Source organism: Motacilla alba, chromosome 4A (assembly GCF_015832195.1).
Source record: "Motacilla alba alba isolate MOTALB_02 chromosome 4A, Motacilla_alba_V1.0_pri, whole genome shotgun sequence".
Classification (NCBI taxonomy): Eukaryota; Metazoa; Chordata; class Aves; order Passeriformes; family Motacillidae; genus Motacilla; species Motacilla alba.
Window position 1 is genome coordinate 11,391,510 of NC_052045.1, and position 19,238 is coordinate 11,410,747.

The 19,238-nt window shown below is 43.7% G+C and overlaps 1 protein-coding gene across 3 annotated transcripts in view; it reads right to left on the minus strand.

Moving 5' to 3' along the window:
* Positions 1-371: 371 nt before the first annotated feature.
* The window catches only part of COL4A6 (collagen type IV alpha 6 chain), a 112,094-nt gene continuing 93,227 nt past the window's right edge, over positions 372-19,238 (minus strand). For 2 of the 3 annotated variants that reach the window (XM_038164645.1, XM_038164647.1), the window contains 23 exons: positions 17,395-17,466; positions 16,891-16,998; positions 15,925-16,146; positions 15,530-15,691; positions 14,546-14,554; positions 13,408-13,578; positions 12,593-12,736; positions 12,235-12,360; positions 11,753-11,934; positions 11,418-11,481; positions 10,858-10,932; positions 10,398-10,505; positions 9,570-9,677; positions 9,160-9,231; positions 7,763-7,888; positions 7,300-7,416; positions 6,967-7,128; positions 5,954-6,052; positions 5,539-5,685; positions 5,054-5,170; positions 4,171-4,362; positions 3,660-3,946; positions 372-3,067 (listed from right to left, as the gene is read on the minus strand). In XM_038164645.1, coding sequence (XP_038020573.1) covers positions 2,807-3,067; positions 3,660-3,946; positions 4,171-4,362; positions 5,054-5,170; positions 5,539-5,685; positions 5,954-6,052; positions 6,967-7,128; positions 7,300-7,416; positions 7,763-7,888; positions 9,160-9,231; positions 9,570-9,677; positions 10,398-10,505; positions 10,858-10,932; positions 11,418-11,481; positions 11,753-11,934; positions 12,235-12,360; positions 12,593-12,736; positions 13,408-13,578; positions 14,546-14,554; positions 15,530-15,691; positions 15,925-16,146; positions 16,891-16,998; positions 17,395-17,466 — 3,131 coding nt within the window. In that variant the 3' untranslated portion in view covers positions 372-2,806. The remainder of the gene's footprint in view (positions 3,068-3,659; positions 3,947-4,170; positions 4,363-5,053; positions 5,171-5,538; positions 5,686-5,953; positions 6,053-6,966; positions 7,129-7,299; positions 7,417-7,762; positions 7,889-9,159; positions 9,232-9,569; positions 9,678-10,397; positions 10,506-10,857; positions 10,933-11,417; positions 11,482-11,752; positions 11,935-12,234; positions 12,361-12,592; positions 12,737-13,407; positions 13,579-14,545; positions 14,555-15,529; positions 15,692-15,924; positions 16,147-16,890; positions 16,999-17,394; positions 17,467-19,238) is intronic. The other variant, XM_038164646.1, reaches the window with a different exon arrangement.

Here is a 19,238-nt window from a genome sequence, read left to right on the forward strand (position 1 = left end):
CTATATTTTGTTAATTTGTTTGTGTGAACTAAATATAACCCAGGTTATTTTAAAACTTAATATATAGGCATATGCAAATTACTTGTTGGGTTTTGACTTGTTGCCTTTTCAAATCTGTTTTGGTAAAAGTGCCTTAATTCTCCAGTTTTATCAGCAGAGCCGGTGCAGTTTTGTTCATTTTTAGAAAGAGTATCTCTGTAGCAGCTCTAAGAAAACCAACTCAGAATAAAGGCAAAGATCTTTTAATTCACTCTACAGTTCCTTTTTACTATCACAGTCCCCATTCTGATCACCTTGTCACGATAGTGTAATGGACGTTGAGTCGCACACTTTCATCTTCAGTAATAAATGACCGTGTAGAGAAATCCTGAGTGCTGTCTCCTCTCACTTGCACTTCTGGATCAGGGCCAGTGTGATTTCCAAGAAAATAGTCACGACCTGGGCATAGTTCACTCATGTTTATTAGCCATGGTTTGGAAACTATACATGTAGGAAAAATACCATTTTCTTCCCCTCTCCATGGATTAGCTGCACAGGTTTCGGGTTTGTTTATTTTTTTTTTTAACAGTATTTCTTTTTCATGAATACATGAAGTTATTGTGCTTATGACATCAGTTGCAGCCCTCTCCTCCCCACAGACAAAAAATTAAAATGAGCCCTTGCTATGAAATGCTCTGTCTTGAGCAGTGCCTGCTAAAAAATAATTCAAGACCCTCAGTGGAGCACCAGGTGCTTATTCCCCAAGCCACCCTTCGCCTCTTCAGAGAGGAGCCTGAGCCTTGCAGAGCTCTTGAAGGATTCTGGGTGGGGGTAAACAGGTGGGTGGAAATGGGGCTGATGGCAGAACAGCAGGTGATTGGAATTCCTGCTCCGTGCACCTGCCAGGGAGGAGCTGGTGGAACTGGATGGAAGCTTGGACAGGGACAGCAGTGGAGCTGCTTACTTCAAGAGAAGCAGCTCTCTAGAGACAGTGCTGCTGAAAATCCTGGGGAATAAAGTAATTGTGTGTTCAAAAATAAAGCCAAGTCCCTGCAGATAAAAGATCTGACCAACCAGACTCTTTGCAGCACCACGGGAACCCAGTGGCTGAAAATGTCATTGTACTTAGTCAGTTACCTGTGTGATTTTTCAGAAGTCTTGAGCTTTGCTCTGTGCACACAAGTGTTTTAAAGTTGCATGTGCACAACCTAGGATGTAAATCCCACATCCTCTGTCTGGGCCAGGACAGCTAGGACTAGACTGGCTGTCATCCTGCAGGAAAGGACTGCTGCTCAGGAGTGTTAAAATGCCTTAAAGATACTTGCAAAATACATCCAAAGCAGCTGCTGATCTTTCACAATTAGGAAAAAGTGAGATGAAAGACTGATTGTTCCTCAACTTCCCTGTTCATCTCTGGTGTGGTTTAACTCCAGGACTTGGAGAGCTCTGCCCTCCATCTGTGAAGGCAATAATGTATTATGCAAGTAATACTTTCATCTTTACTGATTATTATCTGCTTAAAATAATGTCTCAGTCGTGCATTAATAATAATTTTCTGAGTAATTTTATCCTAAAGATTTTTAAGCCAAGGTGACAGTGTATTTGCAAGGCACTCCTTTGAAATAAACAAGGATTTCACATGCTTCACTCCAGAGAGGTTAATGGTAATAACTTTAGTCCTACTGAATGAATTCATTATAGGTACAAGCATACCTTTGTCATGGGTTTCCCCTAAAATATACAAGGAAAATCCAATTAGTGGCACTTCTCTTTAATTACGCCCTGAAGGAAAGTTAACAGTGCATACAGTAAAGATACAAATATTTTAAACTTACAGCAATAAAGCCCAGAGGAAGCAGTATACAACACATGGTGACTGCAGGAGTAAAAAATGTACATCCCATAGCTGCTTACTCCTGTGTCTGCATAAGCCTGCATGCCATCTAGCAAAGGCTCTACTTTTCAAACACACACAACTTGAATAATAAGCTTGAAAATAAGTGTGCCAAAGCTGCCTCAGAAAGAAAACCTATGTTCATAGTAATAAAATGTTGGCTAATAAAGTATGGCTGCATATCAGTGGCTGCAAGGAGACAAGCACAGACCTTGAAGCAAACAGACCTGAAATATATTTCTACAGAAAGCAACGAAAAATGGTAGAGGTGTTTTGGATTTATCTTCACATGAAAAATTGCATTAAGGTCAGCTGTGGATAGCAGGCTGGATTAGAACTGGTTACCTGTCACTGGAGGAAGGAATGTTCCATCTGTGAATAAGCAAAGCGAATAATTCATTTTTCAATTTTTCTAAGAAAATCCATTCTCAACCATTAGTGCATAGTGTTTCCAAGTCACCCAGCATATCCTGATAAATTTTAGCTAGTTCTGTGTTCCACAGGAGAATGAGTCTCACTCCCTTACACTAGACCAAATACTGTTTGCAAAGGCACTAATTAAGCACAGCTTTGGCAAAGTCTCTCTGGGTGACGACTGGATGTGCCTTGGACAGAGAGAGGAGTGGTACGAGGTGTCAGCTGCTCTTCAGTCTGAGTAAGGAACTCACTGAGACTTTCTGAGGTAGCCATAAAGGAGGGGGAAAAAAACATCAAAGTAAAAACATAGCACCATGTTTCATTAAAAAAATGGCTTCAGAACACTGGTCTTTCCCTCCTCTGCGCACAAATTCCTGGACTTGAAACTTGATTTTTGTAGAGTTCTGGCTGTCTTGATTCACCCATCACACACACACAAAAGAGGTTTGTGAATTTACCCTTCTCCAGTCAGTGATGTCTAACGTGGCGTAACAAAGACTCTTCCCACTCCTGTTTCTACAAGTTCTTCATGCACACCTGGCAGCGGCTGACGCGAGTCCGAAGCTGCCCCGCTTTCAGCGTCTCTGAGGGAGGAGCGCTGACAAACTGCTGCTCCTGCTCCACCGTGGTCAGCCAGAAGCTGTACTTGTTGGCAAAGTAGTGGCACGTGCCCCGAGCACCGTTGCACTCGATGAACGGGGTAGCTCGGAAATCCTCCAGACAGGAGCCAGGTGAGACAAGGGACTGGCCTCCACCTTCCGCCCCCGCCGCAGTGTGCTGAAATAAAGAGGGCAAGTTGAGTGAGCCCAAAGGAACAGAAGGAGGTCAACAGGCAACCAAAATTGTACCCTGGCTATGTGTGTCTGTCTCTTGAATCAGGGCAAAAAGGCAAGGAGCATAGGAACACAGGCTGAATATGCAGGCCTGGAGTAATGGAAAACCAGCTTTTTACTTGAAAGCTGGGAAAAATTGAAAACAATAATGCTGACATCATGTTTTTCTCACAATCTTGCACTAATAGGCTTCTAAGAGAGTGCAATGGAAAATTTTTTCCACTGAGAAAGAGGATTAAGTCAATACTGTAGCTGAATTACTGTTTCCACATTTAAAGGTTTGGAGAACAAACATCTGTGGCGATACAGAACTTAGGCAGCAGTGTTACCACCAAAACTGATCAGGGCAGGTGCTAAACAGAGCAAACTCAGAGCTACAGCAACTCAGCTGATGAAGAAATGCACTTCATCAAAGAGGCAAGAAGAGACAGGGTTCCAGGTTCCTGTAACTCACAGGACACAGTCCCAGTGACCTCATTAGAGAGGAGAGATCGAAATGTTTGAAGCTGCCTTTGCAGCAGCAGTACTGTCCTTACCATAAGGAAGGAGTATCCTATCCACAGGCTGCGCCAGCCCAGGGGACACTGGGGGATGGTGATGTCCTGGCTGTGCACAGCCACAGCCTGGGAAGGTGCTTCACACACCGAGCAGCGGCTGATGTACTGTGGGATCTGCACACTGTCCACGGGCATCATGGGGATGGGAGCAGTGGTGGAGAGCCAGTAGGACTTGTCGTTTCGGCTGGCATAGTAGCACACTTCATTGATGTTGCAGTAAATAAAAGGCATGGTGCTGAAGCGAGGCAAACACGAGCCAGCAAAACCTGGAAGAATCAGAAAAGCAGTCATACCAAGCATCTGCCAAAAACTCCAAGCCATACACACCAACATTTAGTGGTGAGGATGGCACGAGTGACACCGCTCCCAGTGCGGATCTAGCCAAGCCAACTGCCACCAGCCCCACTCCAGCCCCCTGCACTGCCACGGAGGATGGCTTTTGAAATGTAATTTTGTGTTGTTCATTCTTGAGAGAATTCTGTCAACTCACCGAGATCCTGGTTGTGGGCCTTCTCCTGCCCCTCCACATACAACAAGCTGTAGCCATCCCAGAGCTTATTCATCCCTATGGGACACGGGGGGATCTGCTCTGACTGACTGTGCTTCACCAGAGTGTATCCAACGCCCACGCTCCGGCCCGGCATGCCCGGCAAACCAAGGGGACCCGGCTTCCCAGCAGCACCTAGGAGACACAGGTAGAATCACCACTGCCAGGGCACAGTGTGGACATCAGCTGGCTCTGTACCCCATCTGGCATTGCTTATGGCACTCTAGTACAACGAGGAGCCCAAGCTATATGGTTGTTACATGAATTACTAGACTTAACAGCTCCAAAAGCAGTCATTTCACAGCACCACCCACCCACTCCCTTCCTCCTTTAGTTCTCTTTCTTTGCCCAACAACTCTGGTGCCAGTGTGTTAGGTATATCTCACAGTGCAGTAGTTCTGAGGATCTCAAAGCACCAACCAAAATCTAATTCATTCTTTTCTGCTATAGCACTCTTGATGATACTCCTTTCTCACTGTGCCTTTTCTCTCTTGTACAAGCCTCACAGCTATGATTACTGTGAATACTTTATCACTCCTCTAGATCTTCGAGATCATTCCCACATCCACAAAACATTGAAACCAAAAGATGTTTAGAATTGCACCGACAGAAACACCTGCTGTGACATCAACAAGGACATGTGACAGAACTTTCCTCGGTGGAGATTAAATTTCCTTCATTGCAAACACAAAACACAATACCACAGAAATCCCCTGGTTTTCCTAAGGAAAGTGGGTGTTGGGGAGGGTCTCTGCAGAAGCTGGAAGCAAACACAATTCTACAGTTTGCTTCCTTTTGATCTGTGCTCCCCAAATCATAAAATTACCTTGAAACCCCTGTAGTCCTGGAGCACCTGAAAGTCCTGGATCCCCAGCAATGCCAGGGGCTCCAGGTAAGCCATCACGTCCTTTCAAACCAGGTCTTCCTGGCAAACCTTTTGGGCCTGAAATCAAATACAATTATTAGTATCATTATTTCCTCATACTATTGCTTTGACTCCTGCAATCTTATTCCGGAAGGCAAATAAGATGTCAGCAGCCATGCCAAGAGCTCACTCTTCACCAGCTGTGGTTATAAACAGCCACCTCCAAAAAAGGCTCCACCTGATCTGGTTGTCTGTAAAAGGATTGAGAGGTGCATCTGAGTATCACACATGGTTAAAAATGCAGCACTATATTTATATTTATTATATTTGTATGCATTTAGATGGAATTCTTTCCTTATTTAAAAAACTCTGTAAACATTCCTAATGCATTTGATAAAGCAGTGGTCAGAAGAACAGCATTTTGGTGATCTGAGTGTACTTTTTACCTGGTTTTCCAACTGGACCATGGAATCCAGGATCTCCATCAAAGCCAGGAACACCATCAATTCCTGGCAGACCAGGTAATCCTGCAGGGGCTGTGACTTCTTCTGGCTGTGGGGTTATTCCTGGAGCCCCTGGTCTGCCAGGGAGACCTGCACAAGGGCAAAGGATGTGTAAGTACCCCACAAAAATCATACAAATTCGATGCTAATCCTAAGACAAAGGAGAACAATGTGAAATTAAGACCACCTTTGTACATCAGCACTGAGTGTCTTGTAAAAAGTATGTCAAGCTCTAACCTACTTCAGTCTCTAAGAAATCAAGAATCTCCCAGATAAGCCCATTAAGGGAACTCTGAAGTCATACCCAGCACAAACCAGGTGCAGTAAATAACAGCTTCTTTAATCCTCCAGCACTCACCTTGAGGGCCCATTTCACCTTTCAGCCCAGCATAACCAGGATCCCCTGGAGGCCCATCTTTACCTGGCATCCCCATTAGGCCAGGCTCACCTCTTGCACCTGCAAAGACAGACAGCCAAGACTGAGCCTAAGCACTGATTCTGACCCACAGCTGTGGCTCTCACTGATGGCAGCAACAGCACCGGGGCTCCAAGATGGAGGGAACCACAACCTTCAAGGCAGTCTGTGCCCAGTTTCACATCCACAATGGCTGCAGAGCCTCAAGACAAGAATTTCCACTGCTGCCTAACTGTACTTTATTGAAAGTGCCCTTCCCCTTCCTTGGGTAGCCCAGGGGCAGGGTTTGGAGAGTACACATCTTTGCTATTCAATCCATCTCTATGCACAGCACAGCGGGGTGGGATCTGCCAGCCCCAGTCCATCACAGAGACAGCAGACAGCTGTTCATCTGGCAGTGGTTCTCCATCCTGCCCTGGCTTTTGAGTTGTGTGCTGTCTCTCAAACCTTGCTCCTGGAGTCCCTGTGTGCAGCTGCTCTTTGGCCTCCTTTCTACAGACCAAAGAGAGATCAACATGCTCCCTGCCTTAGCCCAGAACAACATCTCTGAACTGCAATCCTCTTAGCCTCTTGTTGAGACCTAAATCCACCACGCTAATGCCTCTGAGCATACAGGACAGGTGGGATGAAACAGCAACTCCAGTCCTTGCCTACAGAGCACAAGCAGGTCAACAAGCACAGCAACATTGCAGGTGGACACCATCTACTCAGAAAAAAAAACAAAGATAAGAGGAAAAAAATAATTAGGGACACATTAAAGAACACCTGGAGCGGGCCCCACTTTGCTGCTTTTGGAGTCAGTAGGTAAAAGCTGCAGGAGTCAAAAGGAAAGATTGAGACATCAAATTCAGCTGTTACATCTGAATGAGGAGGCCATGGTAACCACCCAACAACCACTCCTACTGTCAAGATGACAGCTGCCAAACCACTCCCAGGTCCTTTCAAGGCAAGATTACCTTTGAATCCAGATGCTCCAGGGAGTCCAATTGGACCAGTGGGACCCACGTCACCCTTAACACCTCGCAAGCCAAGAACACCAGGGAAACCTGGAGTGCCTGTGTCCCCTTGGTCAGAAGCTGGGCCAGGGGGCCCTCGTGGTCCTGGAGGACCCGGAAAACCTAGACACAACAGAGTTAATTGGCAAAATCTATTCCTGGGGCAAAGTAAATACTGGGGCTACCCCCAGCATTTCTTTCTGTGTGGGAAAAGGCTGGAGTCAGCCTCTCCAACAAGGCTGTGAGGCACTGAATGGTACTGGTGCCATGACAAAGCTTCCAGGCCACACACACCTGAACTCCCATCAGTGCCTGGAATGCCAACATCTCCAGGTCTGCCCCGTATATCAGATGGAAGAGAAACTCCAGGTGTTCCTGGCAGGCCAGGCAGTCCCATCGGACCAGGGGGACCTAGAAAAAGAAACACAGTGAGGGACAACCAAAGGTCTTCATCGATCTTCACAGACATTGCCAGAAGCAGTGGCTGGGGAGCATTAATACTGAGGAGAACAAAGAGACACCTCACTACAGGAGGGGAAACAACACATATTGTGCTGTTCAGGAGAGATATAGATATTTTCAGAACTGTGCAACCAACTGTTTCTCAAAGTACAGAACAACATCACAGATCTCACATTTGCCAGTCAAGCTTCTAACCAGCTTTGAGGCTTCAGGAATTGTCTTTGGTAGTTCTGCTGACCATGCAACCCATTAACCTCAGTGCAATACATCCTGCTTTCAGAACATCAGTATTTACCCATGTCTCCTGATGAGCCTTTTGGTCCAGGGAATCCTGCAGCTCCTCTTCCCAAGCCTGGAGAGCCTTCTTCACCCTTTGTACCTGGGAGACCTGCAGGTCCTTTCAGTCCAGCTTCACTCAGACCTAATTAAACATGGTTAACAAATATAAGAGAGCCCATTCAAATTGCCTAATAGCAGTCAAATTATTCCACAAAATGAGTGGTGATTTAAAAACCAGCCATTTACTACTGTCTCTTCTGTTTTCAGTAGAGCAGCCGGAATTGGTGATTTGGTGCCTCACGTGTTACTCTGGTTGTGCAGAGTGAATTTAAACAATCTGTGAGATGCTGAGAGAAGAGCACATGACTGTTCTGGTCTCCCCACAAGCTCTTGCACAAGAATGGGAACACAGCAGTCCTGTGACAGGATCTGCTGCCAGCCTCTATGCTGTGTCTCTCACTAGGACACACTAGACTCAAGGTTCTGGTCTTTAAATAACCTTGTGAGCTTCAAGCTGCAACACAGAGAGGGAGTTCAGCTTGCACAGACTGCTGCAGAATGCACACAGGCACAAGTGGTGCAGGACAGAGGCTCCGTGAAAAGCTGCAGGGACATGCTCAGAATGCCACTGTAGAAAAAGTACACACTAAAAGCAGCTCTCTCAGGAAAATTGTGGAGGATCTATATGCTGCAAATCATTGCCTTCTGATAATGTTTTAAACAAAGAAAACACAGGTATTGTTTGAGTTGTACACATGAAGTCTACACGTTTTCATGCATAAAACAGCTGCCACAAATTTTAGGTACTACTTTACAACATGACTGTAACTAAACAAGTCTTTTTGGTAAGATCTTCAATTCTTTGCTTTAGTAAAACCCTGTTTGCAACACAGAACTGCATTCCATTTCATATGATTCAAAATATGAAAAAGTCCAGCAAAATCTCCCTAAAAGCAGAATCTGGAAACAAATCAAAGAAATCAGCTTCTGATTTTATTGATGCCTTCCTTGAGCTCCATATAATGGAGGGCTCTGAAAAGCAGTACAGAAACATTTCATGGCTAAGTCCAATTCAAAGCAAGCATTTGGTGCTGCCCTGCTCAAATCAAACATCCATTAGAAAGAGTTTTATGATTTTATTCCATTAGTTTTCCAGAAATGACACAATCCTTCAGGAATTCAAGGAGAACCATCACCAGAAAAGCCTCTTCAACTCCACAGGCTGCGTCCCGTTCTTACTGGCATTGAAGGAGAGTTAGCTAATGCACATTCAGTATGCTGAGGTTTTTCTTCAGGTCATAATTAAAGCCAGAACTGGATGAAATAGGGGAATTTTGAGGGAAACGTTGCTCCCATGGTGGAGCAGGTACATATCTCCCTAGCTACCACACTTCCACCGCATGTTTCCCTTACCTGGTGTTCCAGGAGACCCTTTTGTGCCTGGCAAGCCATTCAGACCATTTAAACCTGGAAATCCATGAAAGCCTGAGGAGACATTGGGAACACATAAGTGAGCACAGGGGAGCACAGAACATAAAGCTGTAAAGTCTTCCTTCACACAAGTGCCCTTCACAGAAACTCTTCCCACTGCTCTCTGCAGTTTTACCCTCCATGAACACCCATTAGTGACTCAAACCAAGTGAAAGCCCCTCCCTTTCCAACCCTTCCTCTGCTCATTCCTAGCAGCTGGTGCCAGCACAAGGCTGCCAAGAGGGAGCCCTTTCCCACACACAGCTGGCCTGCACAAGCTGCCTGCCCGAGACACTTGGCCAAAACATTGCTTTTCTGACCCAACTCCTTCCATGTGCAGACTGCACATCTACCTTTAGGTCCCACAGTTCCACGAGCTCCAGGGAATCCAACAGATCCTGGCTGTCCTGGGGGTCCTGGTGGGCCAGGGGCTCCTCTCAGCCCAGCATTTCCTGGGATTCCTAAAAGCAAACAGAAAAAAATTCTTGTACTACACATCATGTCCAGGCTGAAACAGCCCACAGCTCCATCTTACAGCTCCTGTTCCTGCACTTAACTCATAAGATAGGTGAACAAACTACTATTTAAATAAAGCAAAATCAGATCCAAATCTCTCCTCATGCCACCATTAGCATCACATTTATCAAACTATTTTTAATTTTTTTAATCATAGCAGTGACATTCTTCATCCTCCACTAAGTAACACATGAACAGTTCACACACAAAAAACTAATTAAACTGTTTTTTCAAATAAAACATTTCAATAACAACTTTCACTGTTCTCCAACCTTTGATCTTGATAACCATTTGGGAATCTACCTGCTAATTACCCTGCAACCCAAAGACACTTGTAGCCATTCCTCTGGGTAGGTTTGGCTCTAGAGAGGGAACAGACAAAAATGTTGCAATTAAAGAGCTGTGGAAAAGCTGCTACTGTATCTAACTGAGATCTTCCCTATTTGTTAATGGGATCCTTTGGGTTTCAGTGTTGCAGGATTCATCATATTTCACCAGCAGGACAAGGTGACATCTTACACTACTGTCAAATAAAATTCCCATTTTCTTGCCAAACTTCTTGTTTAAGCCTCAGCTGAGACAGGCCAAACAGGGCTAAGGAAGCATCAAGGTGAGGCTGTCATGGTCACACATGAGCTGCAGAACTTAGGTGCTCAGTCCAGTACCTGCTGGTCCTTCTTGGCCAAGATCTCCTGGGCCGCCTTTGGGTCCATTCACCCCAGTGTTTCCTGGATAGCCTGGTTCACCCTTGAGTCCTTCTCTCCCTCTCTCTCCTAGAAAGATATAAACATACAAGTCAAACTGGAGGAAGGCATGAAGAGGGTGAGAAACATGGTTGCAGCACTTGTGTTTGCTCAGCCATCACCTGGGCCCTGGGCTGGACTCCCAGGGTGCCAATGCCAGTGCAAGTTCATAGGGGCCTCCTCAAGAAGTGAAGGGAACCCAGCATTAGAACTGGGCTGGTCTCAGATGTGTTCATCACCACCCAGATTTGTGCCACACCTGGATTGCAGACTCCTCAAATCTCACTTTCAGGATTACATAAATACCCAAATTTGGCAATGCCAACCTGTTCAGTTTCTAGAATTTTGTGTTCTTGAAGTGAGCAATCAAGGCCTACTTTACCTGGAAACCCTGGGTCTCCTCTCTCTCCTTTTGGTCCAGCAATGCCAGGAACCCCAACAGATTCTCCCTGTTCACCTGGAAAAGGAAGGAAAAGCCATTCTGTCATTGACTGTGGACATCAGTTTCCAGGGCTTGTTTAAGAAAATAAACCTTGCTATATTTCAAATTCATGGTGCAAACAAAGACAATAGCAAATGATGCACCTGAGTCTTATAACCACCAATGGATGCAGATCCACCCATGCAAATGCACAAGACAGACATTTACAGGTAACTCCACAACATCCTGCACTTTTGACAAGAGGAGATGAGAGAAAAGGGGGCTTCTTGCACTGTCCAACAGGCTTCACACAGTGCTGTGGCCAAACTTTCAGAGGTCCATAAAGTATTTAGCTTGGTATGGGTCTTGTCTGAATGAAGCCTCTTACAAGGGGATATGTACTTGGAGCCAGCCACTGGAGAGCAACGGACACTTCCAGAACACTGCTTATTCCTTTGTGTCATTAACATTAGGACTGTGCATATTGAAATACCATATACACTGTAAAAGGTTTTTTTTACCCTTTGGGCCAGGAAGGCCAAGAGGTCCTGGGAATCCAAGTGTTCCTGTGGTGCCATCTGAACCCTGAAAGAAACCAACCCAACCACAATTAATCTTTGCTTTTTATTCTTGCTGTTCCAAGCTTGGGTCATGTGGAATAACAGAACACACGGGTGTAGGAAGAAATACTGTGTAAAATGCCATTTAATGGTATGAGCCAAACAAAAACAATATGGAAGTTTTGTAAGGAAAAATCCTGCCAGGTTCTGCTGCTGTGCTACAGAAGCATCAATTAGAACATAGGGTTTTGCAAAGAGCACCCAGAGAAGAAGATGCTACTTAAGAAGGTATTTACCCTCTCTCCTGGCATTCCTGGAAATCCCATGATACCGTGTGCACCCTTCTGTCCCGGCAGGCCAGCTTGTCCAGGTGGACCAGGGAAACCTGGGTCACCATGAAGACCTCTCTCTTTGCTTGGTGACCCAGCTGGACCAGGGAGACCAGGCTGTCCACGGCTTCCTGGGATTCCTTTATCACCTGGGTAATACAGAAGAGTGGAATTTCATTCAATAATACAGACATCTGCTCATTTGGGTCAGGTGACCTGTTACCCTAAACTCCCCTAAAGAGGAAGAAGGGATGGCATTAGATCTACAGAATAGAACTTCAAAGTAAAACTGTTTTCTCAAAATCCAGAACTGACATATGCAAGTCTTGCTAGATTGGGAATGGCAGAACTGAAAACAGTAACACTGTAGGACAGATCAAGCTCCACTGATAACAAGCCCAGATACTGAACAACTGATACTGGCAACTAACTGCAATGTTGTGAAATACCTCTAGGTCCTGGGAATCCTCCCAGTCCAGCTAATCCAGGATCTCCTTTGTCTCCTTTGATTTGCAGTGCCTGTTCTGAAGTCCCAAGAACAGGAAGACCTGGTGGACCTATATCACCTCTGTCACCTGAAGAAATAAAAAGTCAGGAAATCCTCTTGCAAAATAATCTAGCAGAGAAAAACAGAACTTCCATGTCTCCTGATGCAAATTCATTAGTACTCTTTGGTAAACAGGCCAAAGTATTGAAAAATAGAAGATTACAATATTTAGAAGAACAATACCAGACACAGACACGTCAGAATTGCCTCCTAAGTCCCTCTGCTGCACAGCCAGCAAAAGCCATCCAGCTGTTTCTCACCTTTTTGACCTTGAAGTCCCATAACTCCTGGACTTCCTTTTCCTCCAGTTGCGCCAGGAGTTCCTTTAAACCCATTCACTCCAGGGACACCAGGCAGTCCTGGCATGCCAGGGAAACCAAGCAGGCCAGAAGAGCCTTTCTCGCCTGCATAGAAATGTTGAGAATTAAAAAGGGAATATCAGTCTCTCCTGGTACACTGCACACCCACCCTGGGGCAGGGAGAGGCTGCCTGAGTCTGGCCCATCACCCAAATCCGGGTACTTAAACAAGCACATGGCACAGGCACACCACTATCACTTCTGTCACAGGTCTCACTCACAATACTTTCAACCAGCACTTCTCAGTTCACCTTTGAGAGCCTGGTCCTGCTTCCAGTGGAGATCAAACATGATCAATTTGCAAGAGAACAACATGCAGATCCACAGCTCTATTGCTTTGTGTTATTCTCCAGGTAACCAACTACTGTATTGGTGCTTAAAAACCACACAGTTTGTAAATTTTTACTTCCCATTTGATTTATGCTTGATTCTATTCTCTCCCTTCTTTTTATAAATTTCATTCACTGTTCATTTCTTCAATTTTCTTGTCTATTTTGATTTACACAATCCTTTGTCCACAAGGACCTAAGACCTTTAAGACACATTTCCTTAGGAACATTATTGATAATTAAGTCCATAATTTGTAACTCAGCAGCAAAACAAATGCATCCCAACACTAGTTGGAGATTCATTCCATTCCAGCAAGCTGAGCCTAAAATCAGTACCAGCAAGGTTATTTTTTTGTGGGCCCAGCAATCTCAGGACCGAAACACCTACCTTTTGGCCCAGAGAAACCTGGACGTCCATCTTGACCAAAAGGCCCAGGTGGCCCAACGAATCCTCTTTCCCCAGGAGATCCTGGAGCACCATCAAGACCTGGGAAGCCTTTCATACCAGCAGGGCCTTGTGGTCCTACATCCCCAGCCACACCTTTGACTCCAGGAGGTCCTGAATCAATACAAGAAAGAACTCAATCGGGGATATTGCACAGAACTAGGACAGCTTTTGGCAGCTTCCCAAGCTCTTTAAACACAGCGTTGTTTTTAATGACAAATGGACCTTATGGCACATGCAGCCTACTAGAAGGCATAAAGCTTAGAACTGCAAAAGCATTAGTCATCTAATAATGAAATACCTACACAGAGGGTTACTGCCTACATCACTACACAACTGGCACGAGTGAAACCCCTTATTTTGACCGCCAGACACTGACCTGCAAGGCACAGTCTTACCTTCATCATCAAGGCAGCCAAGACAGAATGGGGAGCATCACTAATGCCAGCCTCTGCTCCCTACCCCATTGTCTGGGTGAACCAGAGATCAATCAGCCAGACAGGCTTATTTTCACAAGTTCTTTTTTCCACTTTGGTACTTGAACTGTACTTCTCAAGAGCCAATTGCTCACTACAGGAACAAGCTGATTGTGCTCTCACAAAACCAATACCATACACACTATTTTGCCTCTAAATGTTTCTAGCTGAAGCTTTGTAATGGTTTACAATTTTAAACAAAGGCTCAAACCATTGAAAACAGAATGCTCAGATCCAAAGGAATGAAGAGAAGAAAAACTCAGGTGACTTCTGAAAAATTACATTTGCTGCAGCTGCAGTCAATATTCAAGCTCTGTTAACACTCAGGGCTCTGTGCAACAACCCAGCATTTTTTAAGCAGATGAAAGAGCTGCCTTATTTAAGAAGACAAAGAAAACAAACACACTTAAAATCTCTGCATATTAATAATTTCCTTATAGGCTTGAGACTTTGTTACTGTCTGAGCAGTCTCATTACAATGGTTCTTTGCCTTCTGCTTTGATTAGCAATGATAAGGGGTATCACCTATGGTCAATGCAATTCTTGTAGCATTAAAAGCTGGGTTGTTAGTCCATGAGCTTTTATGCTACACTGCATTTTCTCACCTTGACAGCCTATGTGAAGAACCCATAACCAAACAGTGTGACATCAGAAATGGAGAGTTGATGATAAATGGAATAGAAACATGGTGAAGGAAAAAACAGACAAAATATGTAAACAGAAAGAACAAGGCTACAAAAGAAATTAATGATTCAGGGAGACAACAGCTGCAAAAAAAACTTAGTTATTTGGAGCTTATTATCCTAGCAATGGGAGGTTTTTAAAAACAGTTGAAGAAAAGTCAAATATGGCATACAGACCACAAATGTGAAACAACAGAGATGCAGAAGGAATGCTAATATTAAAATTCAAAAAAAATAAAACGCTATAATTTTCATGTGATGTTACTGCTTTCATTCATCTGTTGGCACTGTGCTTCAGCACTGTCATTCTACATGTCAGAAGAGCACTTTTATGCCCCAGACCATCATTTACCAATTCCCAGGTCTGTCTTTGCTTGGTTCTCAAATCTTTCATATATTGTTATGAAACACTTTAGTCAGTGCAGCTTTACAGATCCCACTATACTCAAGTGGTGGGGATTTTTTTCCTCTGAAGTGAAGGAAAATAAAGCTCTCTTCTGCTCCAGCAAAGAGAAAGACAGAGAAGACAAGTGCTCATCCTGAGAAAGTCAACAATTTTTCAATCTAAATCACATTTCAGGTCACCTCACACAATAGAAATTAATTGTCATGAAAATGGGAAATGAAGATTAGTCAATGATACAGCCAACACGTAAGAGCAAAGATGTTAAAAACTTCATGACATTTAAGATGCTTTCTTCTATCTTCCTGCTGTACTTCCTACAGTATTGGGGTAACATTTCCCAGCAGGAATTGCCCAGCAGTCAGAGTCAACAGGCTCAAATTCTGCACTGTTATCCCTAACCAGAGGTAGGTGCTCACTCTGAGCAATGCCAAACTTCTCCCACACTTCAACACCACAGAGCTCAGCTCAGCTGCTTGTCTTCATTTAAAAACACCACATACCTGGTGCTCCTGCAAGGCCAGCTGACCCCAAGGGTCCTGGTTTTCCCTTAATGCCAAAAGGACCTCCAGGACCAGGAGGACCCCGCAATCCAGGGACACCGGAATATCCTGGATGACCCTGTTCACCTTTAACACCCAGGAGGCCTGGCCTTCCATCCAGCCCTGGAAACAGAGAGATAGGAGGTCACAGAACAAATAAAACAAAATTCACACTTTAAATGAAAAAGTGAGTTTTAATAAAAGCTGTTGAGTTGAATTAGATTCTAATGGAAAACCAGCAAATCACCACCTATGAGCAATTCAGAGGAGTTGCATTATCTTAAAGTGGAACAAGGAAGGGTCTTTGAAAGAAAAGCAGTTTGATATTCCCAGATACAAGCAGTATCAGTGCTTACCTTTTGGTCCTGGAAATCCAATATCACCTGTAAGCCCTTTATCACCTGGAAGTCCAGGTCGGCCACGTTCTCCCACAGTTCCACTCTCAGCACCAAATACATCTCCAAGAGCTCCTTTTATTCCAGCTAAGCCTGGAGCACCCATTTTCCCAGGCAGACCATCTGTTCCATCCAGTCCTGGAAGTCCTGGTGTGCCTTGCTCTCCTCGAGGTCCAGGGAAGCCTTGAGGACAAGATCCATAAAAGTCACTCAACAGAAGTACAGAATACTGCTTCCAATAGCATCTCAAATAAAATATACATTTTTAGAAGTTCAATGAAGTTGCTTGAAAAGTTGCAAAATATTTCAGTACTGAATTAGAAACAATAATTGGTGATAGAAAGTGATGAAACTGTTGAAAGGTTTAGGTTTTTTGGCTTTTTTTTTCACTAAAAGTATACTGTAGAGGTGTGTAGCTGCAGCTATATAAAGCATTCCAAGCTTGGATTTGCTAGACGGTAGGTTAAGCAAAAGGACAAAACCCCTAATACTCATCACCTTTTCTTCTTGGTCTTTACACAACCATCAGAAATTCCTATGGCTAAAATGAGTCCAAATACTGTGTACAGTGTGTCTTTACCAGAGTACCACGGGGCTTAAAGTAAGTGTTACACTAAATTTGTGCTTAACCTAAACTGGAACCAAGTACATGCCAATGGTCTCTGGAGCAACAAACTGCTGACTGTTCTCTTTTCTCCCAGCAGTGATACAGTGTTACAGGCAGGTGATAAACATCCTGAATATTTCCTTTGTTTGCTCCCAAGCTGCAATCACTTGCTTGCGTTTGCAAGGAGCACAATGGAACACTCAATGGAGCATTATCAATGTGTGAGGCAGAAGTGGCCAAGAAGGTCAGGTAACTCTTTTGATAAAGTATTGTACACATTGATCAGACAATAAAAACAACTCCAGCAACTTCCCTCTTACCAGGTTCCCCTTGCAAGCCTATTATTCCTGGAGACCCTGGCTGTCCTTTAGAGCCATGTAACCCAGGTTGGCCTGGAATGCCAGAAAAGCCTTTGCTGCCTTTGGGACCTACAGGTAAAAATATATTAATTAATAACATCAACAATCGAATAGCAGAAGACAAAAACACAGCACAAGAAAACAGGATCAAATCTTTTCTGCAAAGCTGGATACAAAATTTAAGCTAAATAAAGTCTCAAAGCTAAGGCTGTTCATGAGCTACATAAACACAGAAGCAGAAGGTTTGTGTTCAAGGCTACATGAAGGCTAAAAGTGGTGCAGTTAATATGATCCTCCATGGGATTTAGGTCTGCTCACTTGGGAAAAAAAAGGACATTGTTCTGCCAGCTAACCCTCTGGAATAACTATCACTTGGAAGAGGATTAATTGGGAGGTATTATCTTCTTTGACAAGTAAGTGCTGTTTGGCAGTCAGTCAGTGCATTACATCATCCAGTGTCCCCACCTGGCAGTCCTGGAAAGCCGGGAGTCCCTGGGGGCCCATATGCTCCAGGAACTATGCAGGGCAAGGTGACACCTACAACAAAGAAACACCAAGGTTGTAGCCTGCTCTACCAGTTTAAGCCAGTGATACTGTATTATTGCCTTTATCTTAATTTTCTTACTAAATTGTAGTTCTGACTTGGGATCTCTCACTGGTTTGTTTTCAAACTAGTACGAAGTCACAGACTCCTTAAAAGTTTTTCCTCATTTTCACAGTAAGGCCTTTCAATCTGGACAAATAAGGAATGATTATTTCTTCTACATATATTTCTTTAATATTAGATGAAATTTACTACATAAAAGGATGTTATGTATTTTCATGTGTGCAAATTATTTCCTAGTATGGGAGGAAAGGTGCACTCACAAGTTTTCTTACACATCTCTATGGAGGTGCAAACTGAACTGGCTAATGACTTACTCCCTTTCCCACATATTCTGACTATAAATACTCTCCTACACAAAGGACTGTTCATTCTTCCCAAAGCTTTCATGTAGCATTTATAATAAGATGGCTTCTGATGTGCTCTGAAAAATAAATGGAGTTCACATCATGTACAGAGCATTTTACTTTTACTTATCCCACAAGGCAACTTTAATTTAGTGGATTCTGTAGGAGAAAATTTCCTGAACAAATATGTAAGCTTTCACAACTAGGAATTAGTAAAGCTTTTAGCATTTAGCATGTGACTTGAATTGGAAAAAAAAGCTTATTCAGACTATCCCTAGGGGATATTAATGCTACATCAATACAGTGGACATCTCCTCCCATGACAACAAGGCAGCATGACACTGGTGTGAGGTACTATCCCCATCCAGCATATCTGGCAACCTCCTGGTGCTGCCCTGGCCTTGCTCTCACCTCCTGGGTCTGAGATTCCTCTGCCAGCTCTTCTCACTGTGGTGGTCTTACCACCAAGAGTTTTGAGCTCAGAGCACCATTTTATCAGTGCCTGCAAATGCTTTAGTAGCTCTGCATTATTGACACAGACAGAACTACAAGCCTAGGAGCCCAAGAATATACAGTACACAAAATACACTGAAAATCAGCAGTGACAAAGGAAAAATACTGTTTACCTTAAGTTATATTTAAATGATTGACATAGAATCAAGACACTGGGGCCAGCTTTCTGCAGTCATTTTGTAATGAAAACATTTTCCATAAATGTTTAGACATGAATTTCCATGTAACTAAATTTGAGAATGAGCATAAAACATCATATATGAAGTATTATCAAACCCATATTTACTTACTTTATCACTTGTCATTATGGTATGCTTTAGGTGCATATAATGACACACCAACTGAGCCAAACTATAGTACCTCAGGAAGCAAACAGAGCCCAAAGTTCAGTTCTTAACTGAACTGCCTACCTGACTGTCCTGAAGACTTCTTATTCATCAACACCTGTTCATTTATACAATGTATTACCATTTCTTCTTTTAAAAAAATCTGGAGCTCTTATTTCAATAATAGTAATAGTTCTGAAAACTGAATCAGACACCTCAGATATCAGTAAATGACTATTTTTATTTATACAATGGTTTTGGTGTTTTCAAAAAACCTCATTTTATCACTCTTCTTAAGTACCTTTGGTGTAAAATGGCTCTCCAACAATAGTCAGGGAGTAGGTCCATCTAATACTCTTAGTATTTCAGCACTGCTTGAGTATTTATTGCTTATTATCTGTGTCCTCCTGAACATGACAACTTGAGAAATCTGTGACTGCTATGTGAGGCCTGGTGAGCCCACAAATGAGTTTCAATTAATTTGAAGAGCAGTCTTTAGCCTAATGCAATCTTGTGGCC